This window comes from Nannospalax galili, unplaced genomic scaffold, assembly GCF_000622305.1.
Source record: "Nannospalax galili isolate Female #2095 unplaced genomic scaffold, S.galili_v1.0 scaffold285, whole genome shotgun sequence".
In the NCBI taxonomy this organism is placed as follows: domain Eukaryota; kingdom Metazoa; phylum Chordata; class Mammalia; order Rodentia; family Spalacidae; genus Nannospalax; species Nannospalax galili.
Window position 1 is genome coordinate 2,779,682 of NW_008355157.1, and position 17,953 is coordinate 2,797,634.

Genomic DNA, 17,953 nt, shown 5'->3' on the forward strand with positions numbered 1-17,953 from the left:
TGCTCTTTTCTTTTTTTCTTTTTTTTTAGCAGGATGTCACTATATAGTCCAGGCTGGCCTTGAACTTGCGAGACTATTTCCTCCTCCCAAACTCTGGGATTACAGGCATGTGGACCATCTCCAACTCCAGAATATATATCTATAAAGGCAGGGGCATTGTCTCTTTTATTCAGGTTCTATCCCCCTGAGCTTAGATTGATACTCTGTGTACACCAAGCACCCCCAAAATAATTATTAAATGAATAAATGAGTGAGTGAATGAGGCATTGTTATGTTACACAGATCACCTTCTTTAAAATAGCAAAGATGTTCTTTTCCATCATAAACTAATTTTATCTTAATTAATGTGTTCAAAGTCTATTAAAATGCTTGAAAATAAAGTGACTGTTTTTTAATGTTTGCAGGACTATCTCAAGCAGGTGCTGGACATTGATCTTCATGCTCAGATCCATTTTGGCAGGGTTTTTATGAAGCCAGGGTATGAAAATCATTTTATCTACTATATGGGATTGGTTTGGATTGCTTTAACTAATCAAATTTTAAATGCTTTTTTTTCTTACACTTTCTATTGTGGGTTACTTATTTTAATAAAAAAAAATTAGTGCTAAAATCCTTTGCATATATGCAGTTCCAGTTTGAAGTGAAATTTCATCTTCCTTATGAATCAATGAGCTTAGTATAAACAAAGCAAAGAAACTTTTCCAACTTGTTTTACTTTTTTTCTTTTGAATTTTTGTGATTTTCGTACAATACGTCTTAATTATATTTCAACTCCCTCCCCCATCGGCACCTCCCAAAACCCTCCAGATTTCATGCATTCTGTCATTTATGTTAAGGTCTATCGAGTCAAGTTTGTGTCCCCCCCCCCTTTTTTTTTGGTCTTTTTGAGACAGGGTCTCTCTGTAGCCCCAGCTGTCCTGGAACTCACTATGTAGACCAGGCTGGCTTCGAACTTACAGAGATCCACCTGCCTCTGCCTCCCGAGTGCTGGGATTAAAGGTGTGTGCCACTGCATACAGCTTGTGTCCCCTTTTTAATGACTGTATACTAACACCTTCTTCTTTTTCTCTTTCTCCATACTCCTTCAACCTTTTAAGTAATAGTTTAGCATGGAGATTCTCATATATGCATGAAAGTAGCAAATTCTGTGAGCCCCCAAGTGTTCATCGCTAAGATTAGTAGCTACCAACATGCTTTCGTCTGTTTCCTCAGTCTCCCCAACCTCTTTTGGGAGCGAGAGAACCAGATTGTTTTAAAACAAATTCTGGATATCATGTTATTTTGATAAATCATAAGAACAAGAACATTCTCTAACATAAATGCAATAGTATTGTCTGACCTAACAAAATAAGTAATATATTCATATCTTCTAATATCCTCATTATAGTCAAATTCTCCCAAATAAGAGAAAGAATGCCTTTTATATAATTGTTTTGATTCAGGATTCAAGTGAGAACTATTCTGAATTTAGTTATTAAGTCTCTATTAAATGAAAATATTTATTCCTCTTTTCCCCCTTTTGTTAATGTATTTGGGGTCTCATGGTGGTGGGTGTCTTGGTAGTTTTTTTGTTTTATTTTTGTCAGTGACTTGGAGAAACTAAATCACTTGTTCCGATTAATAGATTTGACTGATTGCTCCCTTCAGTTATATTTAACATGTTCCTGTATCTTCTGTATAGTCTATAGGTTAAACGTTAGCTCTAAAGACTAAATTAGATACAGACTCAATTTCTTTTACCTTCACAAGAATACCTTATAATGGTGTTTAACACTGCTTCCTGTTCTTTCCCAAAAAGAAAGAAAAACAGTTATATACCAAGATTTTGCACCTTTCCTAAAAGCTAATAACCCATAGGAATAGCTAAAAACTAATAACCTGTAAGTATAGAAGGGAGGTCCTATAATTGGTTATAAATCCTCAAAGAATGCTGAACAGTGGTGTTAAGGAAACACATATGGTCTTCAAGCAGTAAAGCTGTCCTCTCAGACCCCTGCTACTCAGTGAACCTCTGATTTCATGTTCAGACCTCAGTGTATGGGTGAGTGTTTCAGCAATGATTCTTAGCTCAGAATTACACTGGTGGCTCTTATGAGCCCTAAGAGAGAGTAGAGTGCAGGCTTCATAGTTGTTACAAGTGAGCCTTGGGAAACAAAAGCACATTTCTGAACCCAGTTCTCCAGAGTGTCATCCAGCTCTCCTAATAGTCCCAGTTTTTTGAATGCCAGGTTTCAGTTTGAAGACAAAGATGAGGCTTTGCCTACACAATTTGGCCTTATTTGGTACAAAACTAAGATTAACCCTAAAGTGTTCTCCACAATTTATGACTTACAGTTCTTTGCAGTATATGTCTATGCTTGCTTGTTGAGTGTATCCTCAAATATATCTATTGCTAGAAAAACCCTTTTGTTGTTGAAACTGTGAGATTAGATCATTCTATTAAGAATAACATTTTGAGCCGGCAAAATGGTTCAGTGGGTAAAGGCACTTGCCACCAAGCCTTGCCACCACCCCATATGATAGAAGTCGAGAAAGAGATCCAATTCCTGAAGGTTGTCCTCTGACCTCCACACACAAGGTACCATGGCATGTACACATCACACACACATACACACACACACACACACACACACACACACACATGGCATGCAAAATAAATAAACATTTAAGAATAACATTTTGTCATAAACTAACATTGTATGCTCCATTTCCCCCCAAATCTCTCTGGACAGTAGTGGTTTGATTACACAGGACATCCTGAAGCATATCATTGTGCTTCTCACTAATCTCAGAACTTGCTTTGATGTTTCCCTTTGTTGTGGGGAAGAAGATGATATAAGCTGCTCTCACCTCTATAGAATTATTTGTGTAATATATATTAAATGCAGCACCTATGATGGTGATTTTTGTACTGTTTTTCTTTTCACTTGATTGTTAGCCATTCTCTTCAACTTTAGTTCTTCAATTCCTAATGTTTATTCTTCTTTAAAGTCATATCACTTTGGTACCTCAGTCATTATATAAATGCTGTTACATTCTGCCTCAAGAGAATAAACAGTATGTGCTAAGTTCCAAGGAAATAGCTTTCCAGAGCTAACAAAAATTTCCAGATTAAGACACTTGTGATGGTAATGGATGAGCATAAAATGTTTTGTTGTAAATATAAGATGTAAAAGGTGATTTAAAGTGCCCTTATACACTATGTTGGTTTTAAATACAATTATCTATGTACTTGTTTGCTATAACAAAGTGGCTTAGAAATTTAAGTGGGCTTTTTTTAACTGGCCAGAATTTTATACTTTTCTAAAAGTAATAAGATTTTAGTGGTAATTGCTACTTACTAATATTAAAAAAAGGAGCAGAAAATATTCAAGTAGATTGTTCTTTCCATATACAATGCATTCCAAATATAATTATGTCTTTGGTTTTAAAGAAAAAGATACCCAGGGCTAAGGAGATGGCTCAGTCAGTAAAGTGTTTGCTGCATAAGTATAGGACCTGAGTTTAGATTCCTAGCACCTACATAAAAAGCTGAGATCAGTAATATACACCTGTAATCCCAGTGTTGGAAGACAGAGACAAGAGAATGCCCAGGGTTTGCTGACCAGTCAGTCTAGCCACTGAGCTAAAGGTTTAGTTAGAAACTTTGTCTCAAAAATAAGATGGAGAGCCACAGAAGAAGACACTATCTACCTCTGGCCTCCACATGCACATATACATATGCACATACACATACACAATTTAAAAAATACTCAGAAAATCACTTGGAGATTATCAACCAGACCTGCTATGGCTCATCTGTAGTGAATCTAGCTGTTCTCTAGAATGCATCTGGGAAGTTATTTTCATAACACGAGAATATTTGTTGCCAAGTTACATACCTATAAATTGATATGACAGTCAAATCTCATTTTTCTAAAATACAGCAAAGAATTGGGGAAATAAGAAAAAACAGAGGTCCCAAAGTCCATGTAATAACATTTCATAGAATACCCATACTAACTTTATCTAATATGAACCGTAAAGTTAAAACAACCTTGGTTCCAAATCTTTGTTTCCCCACTTAGTAACCAAGTGAGATTGAGCCAAATTGTTTAGTATCTCTTGGTTTCAGTCTCCTCGTCTATTAAATGGTATAACAATTTGTCACTTTTGGGGATTTTGTGAGACTTACATGAAATAATGTACGTGATACATATGTGTTACTTTTAAGTAGTAATTTAATTTTTCATTATTATTATTCTAAAAACTAGGAAAAAACAGATGAGAAACATAGGATCATAGCAACATGGAATTATTGTTTATAAAACAACCCAAAGTATCCTTGTGATCTGAATCTACCATCACTGAACTATGACATATCAATGATAGCTATAAATCGTCAAAAATGTCACTGTCATGATATTATTGTAAAGGATAATGAGGGAATGATCTATTTTTAAAAGATCAAGCCAAGGACCCAGAGAGATGGCTCAGTAGCACTTGTTATCGAGCCTGATGCACTGAGCTCAAACGCCTTGACCCCCATGATAGGAGAGCATTGACTCTCACATGAGCTGTGGCACAAACACCCACAATAGATGTTAATTTTTTTAATTAATGGCAAAAACAAACATAATTTGGGTGCTTTAAAGGGTTACTTTTTGCCTATATGGAAGTTTCAGCATTCCCTGAGGATTTTGCATCATTCAGATTTCATTAATATATAAACTATATAGCAAAAATTCTACAAAAGGATAAATAATAGAAAAAGGTCACTGGGGGATAAAGAGATGACTCAACCATTAAGAGCACTGGGTTCGGTTCCCCACACACACATGGCAGCTAACACCTGTGCTTACCTCCAGTTTGAGGGGGATCTGACACCCACTTCTTGTCTCTGTGGACAGTGCATTGCACAGGTGCACTTACATGCAGGCAAAACATTCATACACATAAAAGAAAAGTAAATTAACAAAAAAAAAATCACTCCTCAACTGCCTACCCCTCCACACCACTCACCTGTCCCATGTTCCCTATAAGAGCTTATATCAGAATCTTGAGAAAGGAAAATTTGATAATATTTATTATTGTTACTTTAACTTTGTTCTAGCCAAGGAATGTTTTTATTTGGATAGTTCAAAAGCACCTTTATATTATCGAATAATAAGATTGACTTAAATCTCTAGCAAAAGTACTGTAAACACTAAGTAGAAGAGTAGGAAAATTGGGAATCACACGATTTTGGAATACATTCTTATAGAACTGGCAAGGAGGGGAAAAGTAAAACAGAAAATCAGGAAATTTGGTTTACTTGAAAATAGATGGTACTAAAAAGATTGATTTCAGAGTGTAAAGATTTAAAGGCAAATTTTAGTCAGGCATGGTGGCACATGCCTTTAGTCCCAGCACTCGGGAGGCAGAGGCCGGCAGATCTCTGTGAGTTCCAGACCAAACAGAGAGACTCTGTCTCAAAAAAAAAGAAGATTTAAAGGCAAATCAACAGAAAAGTACTTTCTATGATAGGTGATCTGCAGGCATAACCACAAAACAAAGAGCTAGAGTGCTCAGTTCACCTCTCGTGTTCCATAGCAGTCACAAACAAGTACACTCTTTTTTATTTCCAGCTTGCCAACAACATTTGCAACTTTGGATATTGATGGTGTAAGAAAAATTATTTTTGCACTACCAGGTAAGAATCATTAAAATTGTTTTCTCCTTTTTCTAGAAAAAATGACCAAATTTGGGGGGTGGGGGAGCTTCTCAGATGACCAGTCTCTAATCATATTACTTGATTTTGAATCTGACCAGCTAGACTGAAGTTCTAATACTGTAGATATTGTTTCTTCACCTATAAAACGGACCTAATATCTGATCAAACCAGATAATATCTTCCAGAGTGCAGGCCTAGCCCTAAGAGGATGACCAGTTTTCAGCTATCACTAGACCTTCCTCTGCCAGCTGCCTTTTTCTTATAGGAAATTGGTCAGAGTTAGCAGTCTGATCAGCTCCCACAGCTAGAAGTATTGTCAACCATGAAATATTAAATCAGAAAGTATAGCCAGATATTGTGATGCATATCTGTAATTAGAGCACTAAGGTGGCTCAGGAAGAAAGATCATGAAATGAGGACCGCCTGAGCTACAAAGAAAGTTTGAGCAGATCTACCTTTGGTCCTTGCATAGTTTGGGATTGTTAGGGAAAAAAGGAGCAGGAAGACAGGACTGCTAATATTGATAGATCTCAGCTAGGCCTCACACATCATCAGTCTGACAGCACCATCACCACCTTACTCCCATGTGAGTAGAAACTTATGTGTTCAGACTGTAGAAAAACCAAGTTTGTCCAATTTATAAGATTTTTTGTAAAATATGGTCTTTTTGAGACAAGGTCTCCCTGTGGCCCCAGCTGGCCTGGAACTTGATATTAGACCAGGCTGGCCTCACAGAGATCTGCCTACCTCTGCTTCCCAAGGGCTGGATTTAAGGTGTGTGCCCCAACAAGAATTTTTAAAATTCAGATTTTATTACTTTTATCCATGAATTTTTGTCTTTATGAGTCTTAATAAATTTTAAAGCAGTTTAAAACCTTCATAGATCTACTTATTATTTTTCTTAACTTTAAAAATTATCCTTTAGAGCCAGGCATGGTGGCACACACCTGTAGTCCCAGCAATCGGGAGGCAGAGGCAGGCGGATCTCTGTGAGTTCAAGGCAGCCTGGTCTACATAGTGAGTTCCAGGATAGCTGGGGCTACAGGGAGACCCTGCTTCAAAAAGACAAAAAAAATTATTCTTTAGGATGTGACGACTTATACCTATAATTCCAAAACTGGAGAGGCTGAGACAGGGAAATCACCACAATTTCAAGGCCAGCCTTAGCTGCATAGTGAATTCCAAGTCAGCCTTGGCTATTGAGTGTGATCTAGCCTCAAAAAAGGGTGTGGGGGTGGTGCTAGAGAGATGGCTCGGTGGTTAAAAGCACTAACTGCTCTTGCAGAAGACCCAGTTCCATTCCCAGCACCCACAAGGCAGCTAACAACCATCAATAACTCCAGTTCCAGGGAATCCAATGCCCTCTCCCAACTCTGCGTGCATTGCACGACATGGGTGCACTAACACACACATAGGCAATTCACTCATAACACATAAAATAAAAATAATAAATAAAATACTAAAAAAAATTAAAACCTGTAATAATTCTGCTCACAGATTACTTCAGAGAAAGTAACTTCTTGTCCTTTAAGACCCACAAATCTCATAGGTTTGAGAGATTTATTTTTTTATATTAAGCAAATTTCAAAATAGAGCTATAAGAAGTAGATGCAGGCAGAAGAACTTTAAATGTTAACAGCATTTTAAGCCCCTATCTATAAGCATAAAAGATACTAAATTGGTATTATACAAAAAATACTGAGGGCACACACACATACGACAACCTCCAAAATGTATGTGTGGCATACAGCTAACACCTTCGGCCTTTAATGTTTCCTCAGTCATTCTGAAAACCATTATATGAAAAAAAAATCTATTCTTCCTAGCTTTATTTTGTCTAAAAGAGTCTCTACTTTCTCTACAGAAGGTGTGAGTTCAACTACAAACTAGTTTATCAGTGATACTAGAACAAATCTTTGTGGAAACTCTCTTCACCATTTCTAATGAAATATACAAAATTTCATTTCTAATGAAACATCTACAAAAAAAATTCTACAAAATTAAAACCCCTCTTCAAATCTCTACTTCTAGTTGAATCTCCCTCTGCTAAGCCTGAATGAGCCAAAAGAGGGCAGCAGCAGCTCACAGTTCAGGTAGTAGAACTAGCAAAGGTGTTCAGTATACAGGGAGCTTCAATTTCTAAGTGTATTTCTGCTTTCCTTGAAGACCATATACTTAAAGGTTTTCACCAATCTTAAATTTTAGCCAGTATAATATATTTATTTGTTTTGGGGTGTTTTTTTTTTTTGCTTTTTAAAATTATGTGTTCTCTGTAAAAACTTAGAATAAGGGCTCAGCAAGATGGGTTCGTGGGTAAAAGCACCTACCATCAACCCAAATAACCTGAGTTCCACCATATGGTGGAACGAGAAAAGCAACTCCCTGGAGTTGTCCTGTGTCCCCCTCACATGTGCCATTTCATGCATGCACGTATACACCACACACACACACACACACGCACACACACAAATAAATAAATTAAAACTTAAAGCTTTCTTTTAAAACTTAGAAAATACAGCTAAGGGGGCTGGAAAGATGGCTCAGGGGTTAAGAGCACTGACTGTTCATGCAGAGGTCCCAGGTTCAATTCCAGCACCCACCTGACACCTAACAACCATCTGTAACTCCAGTTCCAGGGGGTCTGACCACCTTCTTCTGACCTCTACAGGCATTGCACAACACAGGTGCATTTACACACGTGCAGGCAATACACTCATACACATAAAGTAAAATAACAAATAAAATATTTAAAAAGAAAATACAGATGCTGGGGGTAGTGGCACACGCCATTAATCCCAGCACTCAGGAGGCAGAGGTAGGCAGATCTCTGTAAGATCAAGGCCAGCCTGGTCTACATAGTGAGTTCCAGACTAGCTGGGGCTATAAGGAGACCCTGTCTAAAAGAGACCAAGAAAAAAAAAAGAAAAGAAAAAGATACAGGTAAGAATATAAGAATAAAGAAATGTTATACATAATCATAACCACTACCTAGAAATAATTACAATTTACAACTTTTTAGTAATCATTCCAGTTCTTTTTAGTCTATGAAACCATTTTTTTAAAAAAGCTTAAGTATTACAGCAATTTTATAATCATCTGGTAATGTATTTTGAAGTAAGGGAAAAGTAATTAGTATTCATTAAGATTCTGCTGTCACATGGGAGTATAGTAGTGCATGCCTATATTCCAAGCTCTTGGGAAGCTGAGGAAAGAGGATCATAAGTTTAAAGCCAATCAGGGATGTTTGACTATAGCAAGGAGAGAAAAAAGTCTTCTGTGTTTCTACTGAAGTTATTAGTATCACTCATAACTTTCTGCAATTAAAAAAAAGCTTACCTCTCAGTAATAACCCTAAATGTAAATGGTCCTAACTCTCCAACTAAAAGATGTATACTAGATGATTACATTACAATACAAGGTCCTGGACTAGAGACATGACTCAGCAGTTAAAAGTCCTTGCTACTCCTCCAGAATACCTGAGTTAGGGTCCCAGCATCCATGTCAGGCAGCTCACAACTTCCAGTAACTCAAGATCTAGGGAATCCAATGCCCTATTTTGACCTTCTCTGGCACCTGCACACACCTGGCCTACACACATATGCATAAATAACTTCTTAAAAAAAATTTTGTCTTTTTGAGACAGGGTCTCCCTGTAGTCCCAGATGACCTGAACTCACTATGTAGACCAGGCTGGCCTTGAACTCACAACGATCCACCTGCCTCTGCCTCCGGAGTGCTGGGATCAAAGGCATGCGCCACCACACCTGGCTAACACCTTAAATGTTAAGAAGACAAAAGAAATTTTTTTAAAAAAAATACAAGATTGGGACTGGAGAGATGGGTCAGTGATTAAGAGCACTGACTGCTCTTGCAGAAGACCCGGGTTCTATTCCCAGTACCCACATGGTGGCTAACAACCATTCATAACTCCACTTCCAGAGGATACGACACCCTCTTCTGACTTCCATGGGCATTGCATGACAAGGGTGCAGTTACACACATGTAGGCAATACATTCATACATATAAAATAGAAATAATAAATTTTAAAAATTTTCTTAAAGATTTTAAAATACAAGGTCCAATTGTTGTCTGCCGAAATCACACTTCACTGGCAAAGACATACAGAGATGAAAGTGAAAAAATAGAAAAATGATATACCAAGCAAATGGAAGCCAAGAGCAAGCAAGGGTACCTGAGGTCATATCTGACAGAATAGACTTAAGGCCAAATCAGTCAAAAGTAATAAAGGAAGTCAGTGTATATTAATAAGGGGAACAATCCATCAATAAGATCAATGATTATAAATGTGTATGCAATGAAGATTGATGCACACAGTTTCATAAAGCAAACACTCTTGGACCTAAAGGGACAGATAGGTCTAAATGCAAAAGTAGTAAGTGACTTTAGTCCCCACTCTCAGTAATAGATACAGCATCCAGACAAAAGTCAACAAAGAAACTTTAAAGTGAAACTGCCTTCTGGATCAAATGGAAGTAACAGACATCAATGTTCCATTCAAAAATGGCAGAATATATATTCTACTCAGCTGTCCGTGGGATATTTTCCAAAATAAGTCACATGTTCAGTCATAAAGCAAGTCTTAACAAATTCAATTTTAAAATAACTTATTCTTTCATACTACAATGGAATAAAACTTGAAGTCAATAGTAAGAGAAACTATACAAACAAGGATGCTGACTAGTATATTCTTCACTGATGAATGGGTTATTGAAGAAACTGAAGAGGGAATTTAAAAATTCCTAAAATCAAATAAAAATAAAAGCCTAACTTTATAAACATTTGGAATACAATAAAGGCACTTCTGAGAGCAAAGAAAGTTTATAGCTATGAAAGCTTATGTTTAAAAATCAGGGAGGTCGGGGCTGGAGAGATGGATCAGTGGTTAAGAACCCTGACTGCTCTTGCAGAGGACCTGGGTTCGATTCCCAGCACCCACATGGTGGCTATGAACCATCCTTAACTCCAGTTCCAGGGGAATCTGAAGCTCTCCTCTGACCTCCGGGGCATTGCACGACATGGGTATACTCATGTACATGCAGACAATACACTCATACACATAAAATAAATAAATTTTAAAAAAAAATCAGGGCGGTCTCAAATAACTTGATATATCTCAAGGTCTAAGAAGAACAAGAACAAGCCAAACCCAAAATTAATTGATGGAAAGACATAAAAAAGGTTAGGGCAGGAACTAATAAAATGGAGACTAAAAGAACAGTGCAAAACATGAATCAATGAAAAAAGGAGAGAAGACCCAAATTAATAAAATTATGGATGAAAACTGGCAATTATAACAGATACCAATGAAACTCAGAGGATCATAAGGGAATACTTTGAAAACTTGCATCCCAGCGATGATATCAATAGATGCAGGAAGGACCTCTAACAAAGTTCATCATTTGTGAGAAAAACCATGAAGAAACTAGTAGGAATAGAAGCAAAGTATGTCCGCATAATAAAGGCTGTTTATGAAAAATATTTCAAACATTATACTAAATAGGATAAAACTAAATTTATATCCTTTAAGGATGAGGCAAGGATGTCTACTCTTACTCAGTATAGTGCTTGAAGTCTTTGCCAGAGCACAGCAAGAGGAAGGGAAACAGTGGGACAGGGAGAAACAACAGAAGGCAGTGGAGGGATATGATGAAGTACAGTAAATACATGCATGAAATTATCATAACTAAACCCACTATTATGTATGATGTATATGTGCTAGTAAACAAAGGATAAAATTACCTTAACTATTTTGTCAGTACAAGAGAATTGAAGATGTACTTTTATAAATTGACCATGTCTCTTACTTCGAGGATGGAATTGACAGCATTTAGGGAAAGGGAACCAAAAACTAAAATAGCCCATTCCCCACTACCAATGTAAACATGCAGTGTTATATACAACTACACAAAATAATTACTAATAATTACTAAAATTGGGATTTTACAATTAGTAGAGATTTGGAGAATCATGTAGTCCTAACCCTTCATTTTGTGGATGAGCAGAGTTCAATTCAAAAGGTTTGTTAGGCCAAGTGTGGTAGTGTACAACTATAATCCAAGCACGTCTTCAATACCTTTTATTAATCTAGATTGTGCAAATAAAGAAAACACACAACTAAGGTAGAAGGATTCCCATGAACTCAAAGCCAGACTGCAGCTCCATAGCAAGACTGTTTCAAAAGGGAAAAAAAAAAAAAAAAAGTTTGGGAGTTAACAAAGTTGTGCAGCTTGATCAGTTAGTTAATATAAAATGCAAACAAAATATGTTGTTTGGACCCAGTTTTTACTTTGCATAGCTGCCCTCTTTCACTCTGAAGCACATGACCCACCTAGATTTGTCTATTCTCGGAAAGAATCAGAAGAATTTCTGAAATTCTTCTGATAGCTTTAAAAGAACTTGGTATTTATAACAGTCTGATACAACTGTTCAGCTGCCATAGACAAACCCAGAATGGGTAATTTAGACAACAGATTTGTTCCCTCATAGTTCTGGAAGCTGAAAGTCCAAACCTCAAGATGGCAGCAGTACTGACCTCTGATGAGGCCTTCCTGCCTGCCTTACAGTTGGCCGCCTTCTGACTCCCTTGGCCTTTCCTCGGTCATGTATTCTTCTCAGATCTCTTCTGCTTTTTGTATTGCATGAGGGCCCTATCCTATGTCTTCTCCAAGCTATGTCTTCACCAAGCTTCGATCACCACCTTAAAGGCCCTGTTCCAAATATGATACATAATTGTATTCAAGTAATCCTTTGGTTCTTGTTTAAAATTTAAAGATATCTCTGGATAGAGATGATCATAGATAAACTTCCTTACGCTTATTTATATTTTCTATTTTTTTTATACCAAGCATATTCCGACAATAAAAATGCTTTAAAAATAACAAGAAGATATAAGAAACATTTAACTTATCAAGATTAAGGAGTTGATACTCAGTGGTAAAGTATGTGCTTCACACGAACTCAGCCCTGGGCTCAGTCTCCACCACCTCACAACCCTACATATATATACACACACACACACACACACACACACACACACACACACACTTAAGGATAGCAATGGTTTTCGATCAATGGCTCTCAGGAAAGCAGAAGGAGTGTCAAAGAGCTTCTGAGTATCAGAACTTGTGTTTTCTTGGAAGACCCAAAGGTTCATACCTTCTATAGCACGTGGTTCACTCTGCCTCACATCTGCCATTCTGTCAAATTCAAAATGATTCAGAAGAAAAAGACTAATAGTCACTTTCATTGGGTTCTGTCATATCCGAAGGTATACACATATATAATTACTTAACGAATTTTTATGTGGTATAATATAAATAACTACTTGGTTGAATTTCAGGGAATCCTGTATCAGCTGTGGTCACCTGCAATCTCTTTGTTGTGCCTGCACTGAGAAAGATGCAGGGTATCTTGGATCCTCGGCCAACCATCATCAAAGCCAGGGTAATGTTTCCTAATGACCAGAAACCAAAATGGAAGCTGGGTAACAAGTACTAACTGCCCAAAATGTAAATGTGGTAATATTCTCCTGTTTGTGATGGAAAATGAAAAGGAACAGTCACTTTTTTATTTTCCTCCAACATGACTTCATGAAGTTCATAAAAGCATCCAGAGAGCAAGGCTTCAGACTTCAAGTGGGTCATAAGAACAAAGCAGTAAACAGAAAGTGGCCGGCACCACACTAACACTAGACCTGTGTAGAATAAGAGATAAGAAATATTTGCCCAGTGTAAGTTCATGGAGGACTAAAATTAACCTACTTGTTTTTTATGTGATTTCTACCTCAAAAATTTCAGAAAAGGGTGAAAAAGAACTAAAAAGAGACTGGTACTTCAGGAGGGAAAAGTAACTACATTGTTTGGAAAAGGACTGCTAAGTCAGGAAATATACTATAGTAAAAGTCACTTGGAAATTAGAATCTTATTCTCTACCAACACTACTCACTTAACTTACTACTTCTAATTATGTTATACATTTTTTGTATTACTAATAAATGACTTTCTTGACAGCATAAAGTACAGTACCAAGCTATGATTTTTCAAGAGTTTTAAAATAAACTTAAATATGACAGAATGCTATGATTAGTTAACAAAAAGAACATAAAACACGAAAAAGAAAATAACAAAATATTATTGTGGATACATAGGATAAAAACATCTAAGATGGCTGGATGGCTGACAAGATGGCTCAGTGGGTAAAGGCATTTGCTGCCAAGCCTGACAACCTGCGTTCAATTCCTAGAAACCACATGGTGGAAGAAGAGAACTGACTCCCACAAGTTGTGTATGCGTGTATTGCGTGCATGTGTGTACATGCACCCATGTCATGCAATGCCTGTGGAGGGCTTCAGATTCCCCTGGAACTGGAGTTAAGGACGGTTCATAGCCACCATGTGGGTGCTGGGAATAGAACCCGGGTCCTCTACAAGACAAGTCAGTGCTCTTAACTGCTGAGCTATCTCTCCAGCCCCAACCTCTGGATTTTAAAAAATATATATTTAAAATGACACTACTTCCCATGACTTAATAAGAAGTATAAATTGGTTTAATTTATTAGGAAATGAGAAATATAACTAGGCTATAGAAATTTTAGAAACATGAATTCAAAAACAGTCCATACCAATGTATATCAAGGTTTTTAATTGGTAGGTTTCAAACATGATTTCCAGGATAAATATGCCCAAGGCCTTCTCTGATATTACTTGTAGAAACAGTGCCTCAAAACTTTCATATCACTTACCAAAAAATTTAGTGTGATAAAACTCTTTTAACCCCTTTTTAGAAGCATCAACCAGACCCAAGTTGAGGTCAGGCCTCTAAAATTGCCCATGGCCTCATGTTCCATCTCAGAATTCACCAACTCTGGTATACCACTTAGGAATAATAGCAAGTTATCTATCAGTAGATATAAAAATCTAGTAAACCTTTACTCCTGCCCTTTTCCCTCAGTCCAGAAGCCCTTCTGGCTCACCTTTTCCTTCCTCTGCCCTAAATCCTGTGGTATGTGATACAGTCTACCACACAACTCCTTAAACTCTCTCAGTTATTTTCTTACTTCTCCTTCCTTCTAATATAACCCAATTTAAGAACCCACAAATTTGAGTGGGAACATGCCTATAATCCCAGCAGTCAGGAAGCTGAGGCAGGAGGATCCTGAGTTCAAGTTAGCCTGGACTACACAGTGAGACCCTGGCTCATAAAATCAAAAAAAGGGAGGAAATCCACAAAATGGATTCAATCCTCCCTTCTTTCTCCTTTTTTATCCCAAACCACTAAGCCTGACTAGAGAAGAGAATTCAGTTACTTGAATTACTGCTGCCAACTTGCAAAGTTAGTAGGGACCAAAACTCACCCTACCTATCCTCATCTGTCCTATAGATGTCCAACTTCTTCCATTCCTCTGGCAGTCTTCCAGGTCTTCACCACTCTCCCCAAGTCCTCACGTCCACACCCCTTGAGTTTTGTAGCCAAACGAGTCTGGGATTGAATGGTGGCTCCAGCACTTGCTAGTCTGTAACTTTTGGCATATCTATAGCTACTTCTAGTTTTGTCTCTTAAATCCCTTTTATGATCAACTCTAATCATCTAACTCCAATTCAAATTATTCAGTACATCCCATGATATCACAGTTAACTTCAAACTCCTCAGAAGAGTACAGGAGGCCTCCACACTAAGCTGTGGCATTATTACACCAACATTATAATCACCTGAACAATAAAAATCTAACTCTTAAATGTAGTTTTTAAGAGTGGGCCTGAACTTTCCTGGGCGTAGTGGTGCACACCTTTAGTCCCAGCACTCAGGAGGCAGAAGCAGGAGGATCTCTGTGAGTTCAAGGCCAGCCTGGCCTACATAGTGAGTTCCAGGCCAGCTGGGGCTACAGAGAGACAAAAAGCAAAAAACAAAAAAGAGTGTGCCTGAACTTAGAGGACTCTCCTTCCCCTAGATCTCTTAGAACCGTCTGTCTCCTGGAACTGTGCTGATGGAACTGTCTCTGAACTCTGTTTCTGGAACTGTGTCTCTAAGTCAGCCCCCACACAGAAATTTGTTTAAAATGGTTTCTGCAGCTTCAATTGGAGTAGTAGAAGCTTGGCCCCACCCTGATCTGGACAGACTATCAGACCTTTTCATCCCTAGTTCTAGGACATCTCATTCATCCAAGGTCACATGTCCTTCCCAAGCTCCACTGTGTCCAATGGAGATGAGGTGCTGCTTTTCAGCGCCTTGATATGTTAACTCTCAAGCATACCCATTCATTCATTATCTTTTTGAGTGGAGCACCAAATTTAGGCTGCCTAGAAAATGAGGTCAGGCACCATGGTTGCAAGACACAAGAGTTTTGGTGGGGTTAATTAAAAGTCATTCCCACACCAAGGTATTCAGCTTCCAGAATGAACATGAGGTTCCCTGCCTGTGCCTGGGATTTTTCTCCTTCCTGGAAGGTTCTGTCTGTACCACCACCATCTCCCTTCTTAGTTTAATAACTTTCTTTTTTTAATGAATAATTTGAGAATTTCATACATGCATATAAGGTGTTTTAATCAAATCCATGCCTACTCCTACCCCTCCAACTCCTCCCATATCTCCCTATCACTTTTTTCTGATGACTTCATGTACTCTTTCTTCTTCTTTCATTCATTTATTTTTTATGAGGCTTTTGGCTACTCTAACATTCTCCCCTCTGAAGAGGTAACCCTAAAATCTTTTAAGGATTAGATAAAAGTTCCCAAATATTTTCAACATTTTTGGCCTTTGGAATGGAGTACGTTGCTAAGAGGCCCAAGAACATTGTGAGTTCTAACCAAGAAGCTGGTTACTTTTCTTTGGGGTCTTCTTACCCTAACTGCCTAGCCAATTCCTACCTCCTATTCTTATCACACCATGCTCTGAAGAGGTTACCCAAATTGCTAGTAGGGAATAGGGACGCAGATCGCCCTGGCTTCTTCCATGCTGAACAGGGATGCAGGGTGAGGCAGTTGGAGTACCCCTTCAGTGGATCTATCTAAAAGACTCCCAAATTGCATAAATCTTACTTCTAGGGGGAAAAGAAAGTCCTTGAATCCTGAATAGGAGATGTGAAGGAGAAGTAAAGGCAAAAGTAATTATCATTACAAGTTCTAGAGAGGGAACTAGAAAAAGAACAGGGCAGTTTTCAAATGTTCATATGAGAATCCATTGGAATTTCTTGACAAGAGCCTCCAAAAGCATCCCTCTATTGGGTTCCTCCTCAGTTTCCTTTTGTCTTCCAAGGCTGGACTCTAGAGTGATGGATTCAGGATTTGCTTTCAGGTATTTTGATAGCTGTTGGAGTGGTTAGAATCAGTGTCAGTTCCCTCTCAAAGGCTTCTGGATAGGGGAAAAAAACAAATATATACATCATTTTAGAACAATAGCTGGTTGTCTCCCTCACCTACAGGTGGGCACTACAGTACTGGAGACCAAGATTTGAAGTCTTACATCTGAGCAGCACTTTCTGGTTAGGAACAAAATCATCAATGAGAAATAATTGTCTAAATAACTTTTTATATAGACTTAAGCCTAATATCTGACAAGTGTAATTCCTTGAATTCTTAAAGAAATATACTGATGACTATACTCTTTGGTTATATTTTCCTTTTGGGTGTTTAAGACCATACAGTTGGCCCAAAAACTCAATTTATTTTTACCTCTTAAGGTCATTTGAGGATGTGTTCCTCAGGGGTCACAGGGGCTTGTTAGGAGCTCCTGGCTCCTTTCTTTTACCAGTTCTGCCTATGTGAAGATAAGTCAAAGGTCCTGCTCGACCATGGCTGGCTTCACTTGGAAGCATGGAGGAAATGTTTCTTCTGAGTTGACCCTCCTCGTTGTAGAGTAGACACTGGTTCAAGCCCATTTGTGGGGTCTCCATGACCTCCCTTAACAAGAGGACAGGCGACTCACCACACTTAAAGGACATTTTGAGAGATGCTCCATAGTCCCTGGGACTTATTCAGCCTTGGAGAGCAAGGAGCAAAAAACTGTTCTTTAAGTCCCTCTGACCAGATTAGTGTAGGCCTCAAAGTATGTCTATTAAACATCCAAGAATATTAGTTCCACCAGTCTTGTACTTTTAATTGCCATGTGCCATGTAGACAATGCTTGGGCAAAAACCAGACCTCAGATAAAGCTTGACTAGACATATATTTTGTTCCTAAAACTAGTTGACTAAACTATGACCTTAGAAATTTTAAGATTATGTGTAATTATTTTTGTCTCATACTT

The 17,953-nt window shown here is 37.9% G+C and overlaps 1 protein-coding gene across 3 annotated transcripts in view; it reads left to right on the forward strand.

Moving 5' to 3' along the window:
- The window catches only part of Gphn (gephyrin), a 578,173-nt gene that overhangs the window by 549,427 nt on the left and 10,793 nt on the right, over positions 1–17,953 (forward strand). For all 3 annotated transcript variants that reach the window (XM_008852141.3, XM_008852142.2, XM_008852140.2), the window contains 2 exons: positions 5,607–5,671; positions 13,054–13,157. In XM_008852141.3, the coding sequence (XP_008850363.1) occupies positions 5,607–5,671; positions 13,054–13,157 (169 nt within the window). The remainder of the gene's footprint in view (positions 1–5,606; positions 5,672–13,053; positions 13,158–17,953) is intronic.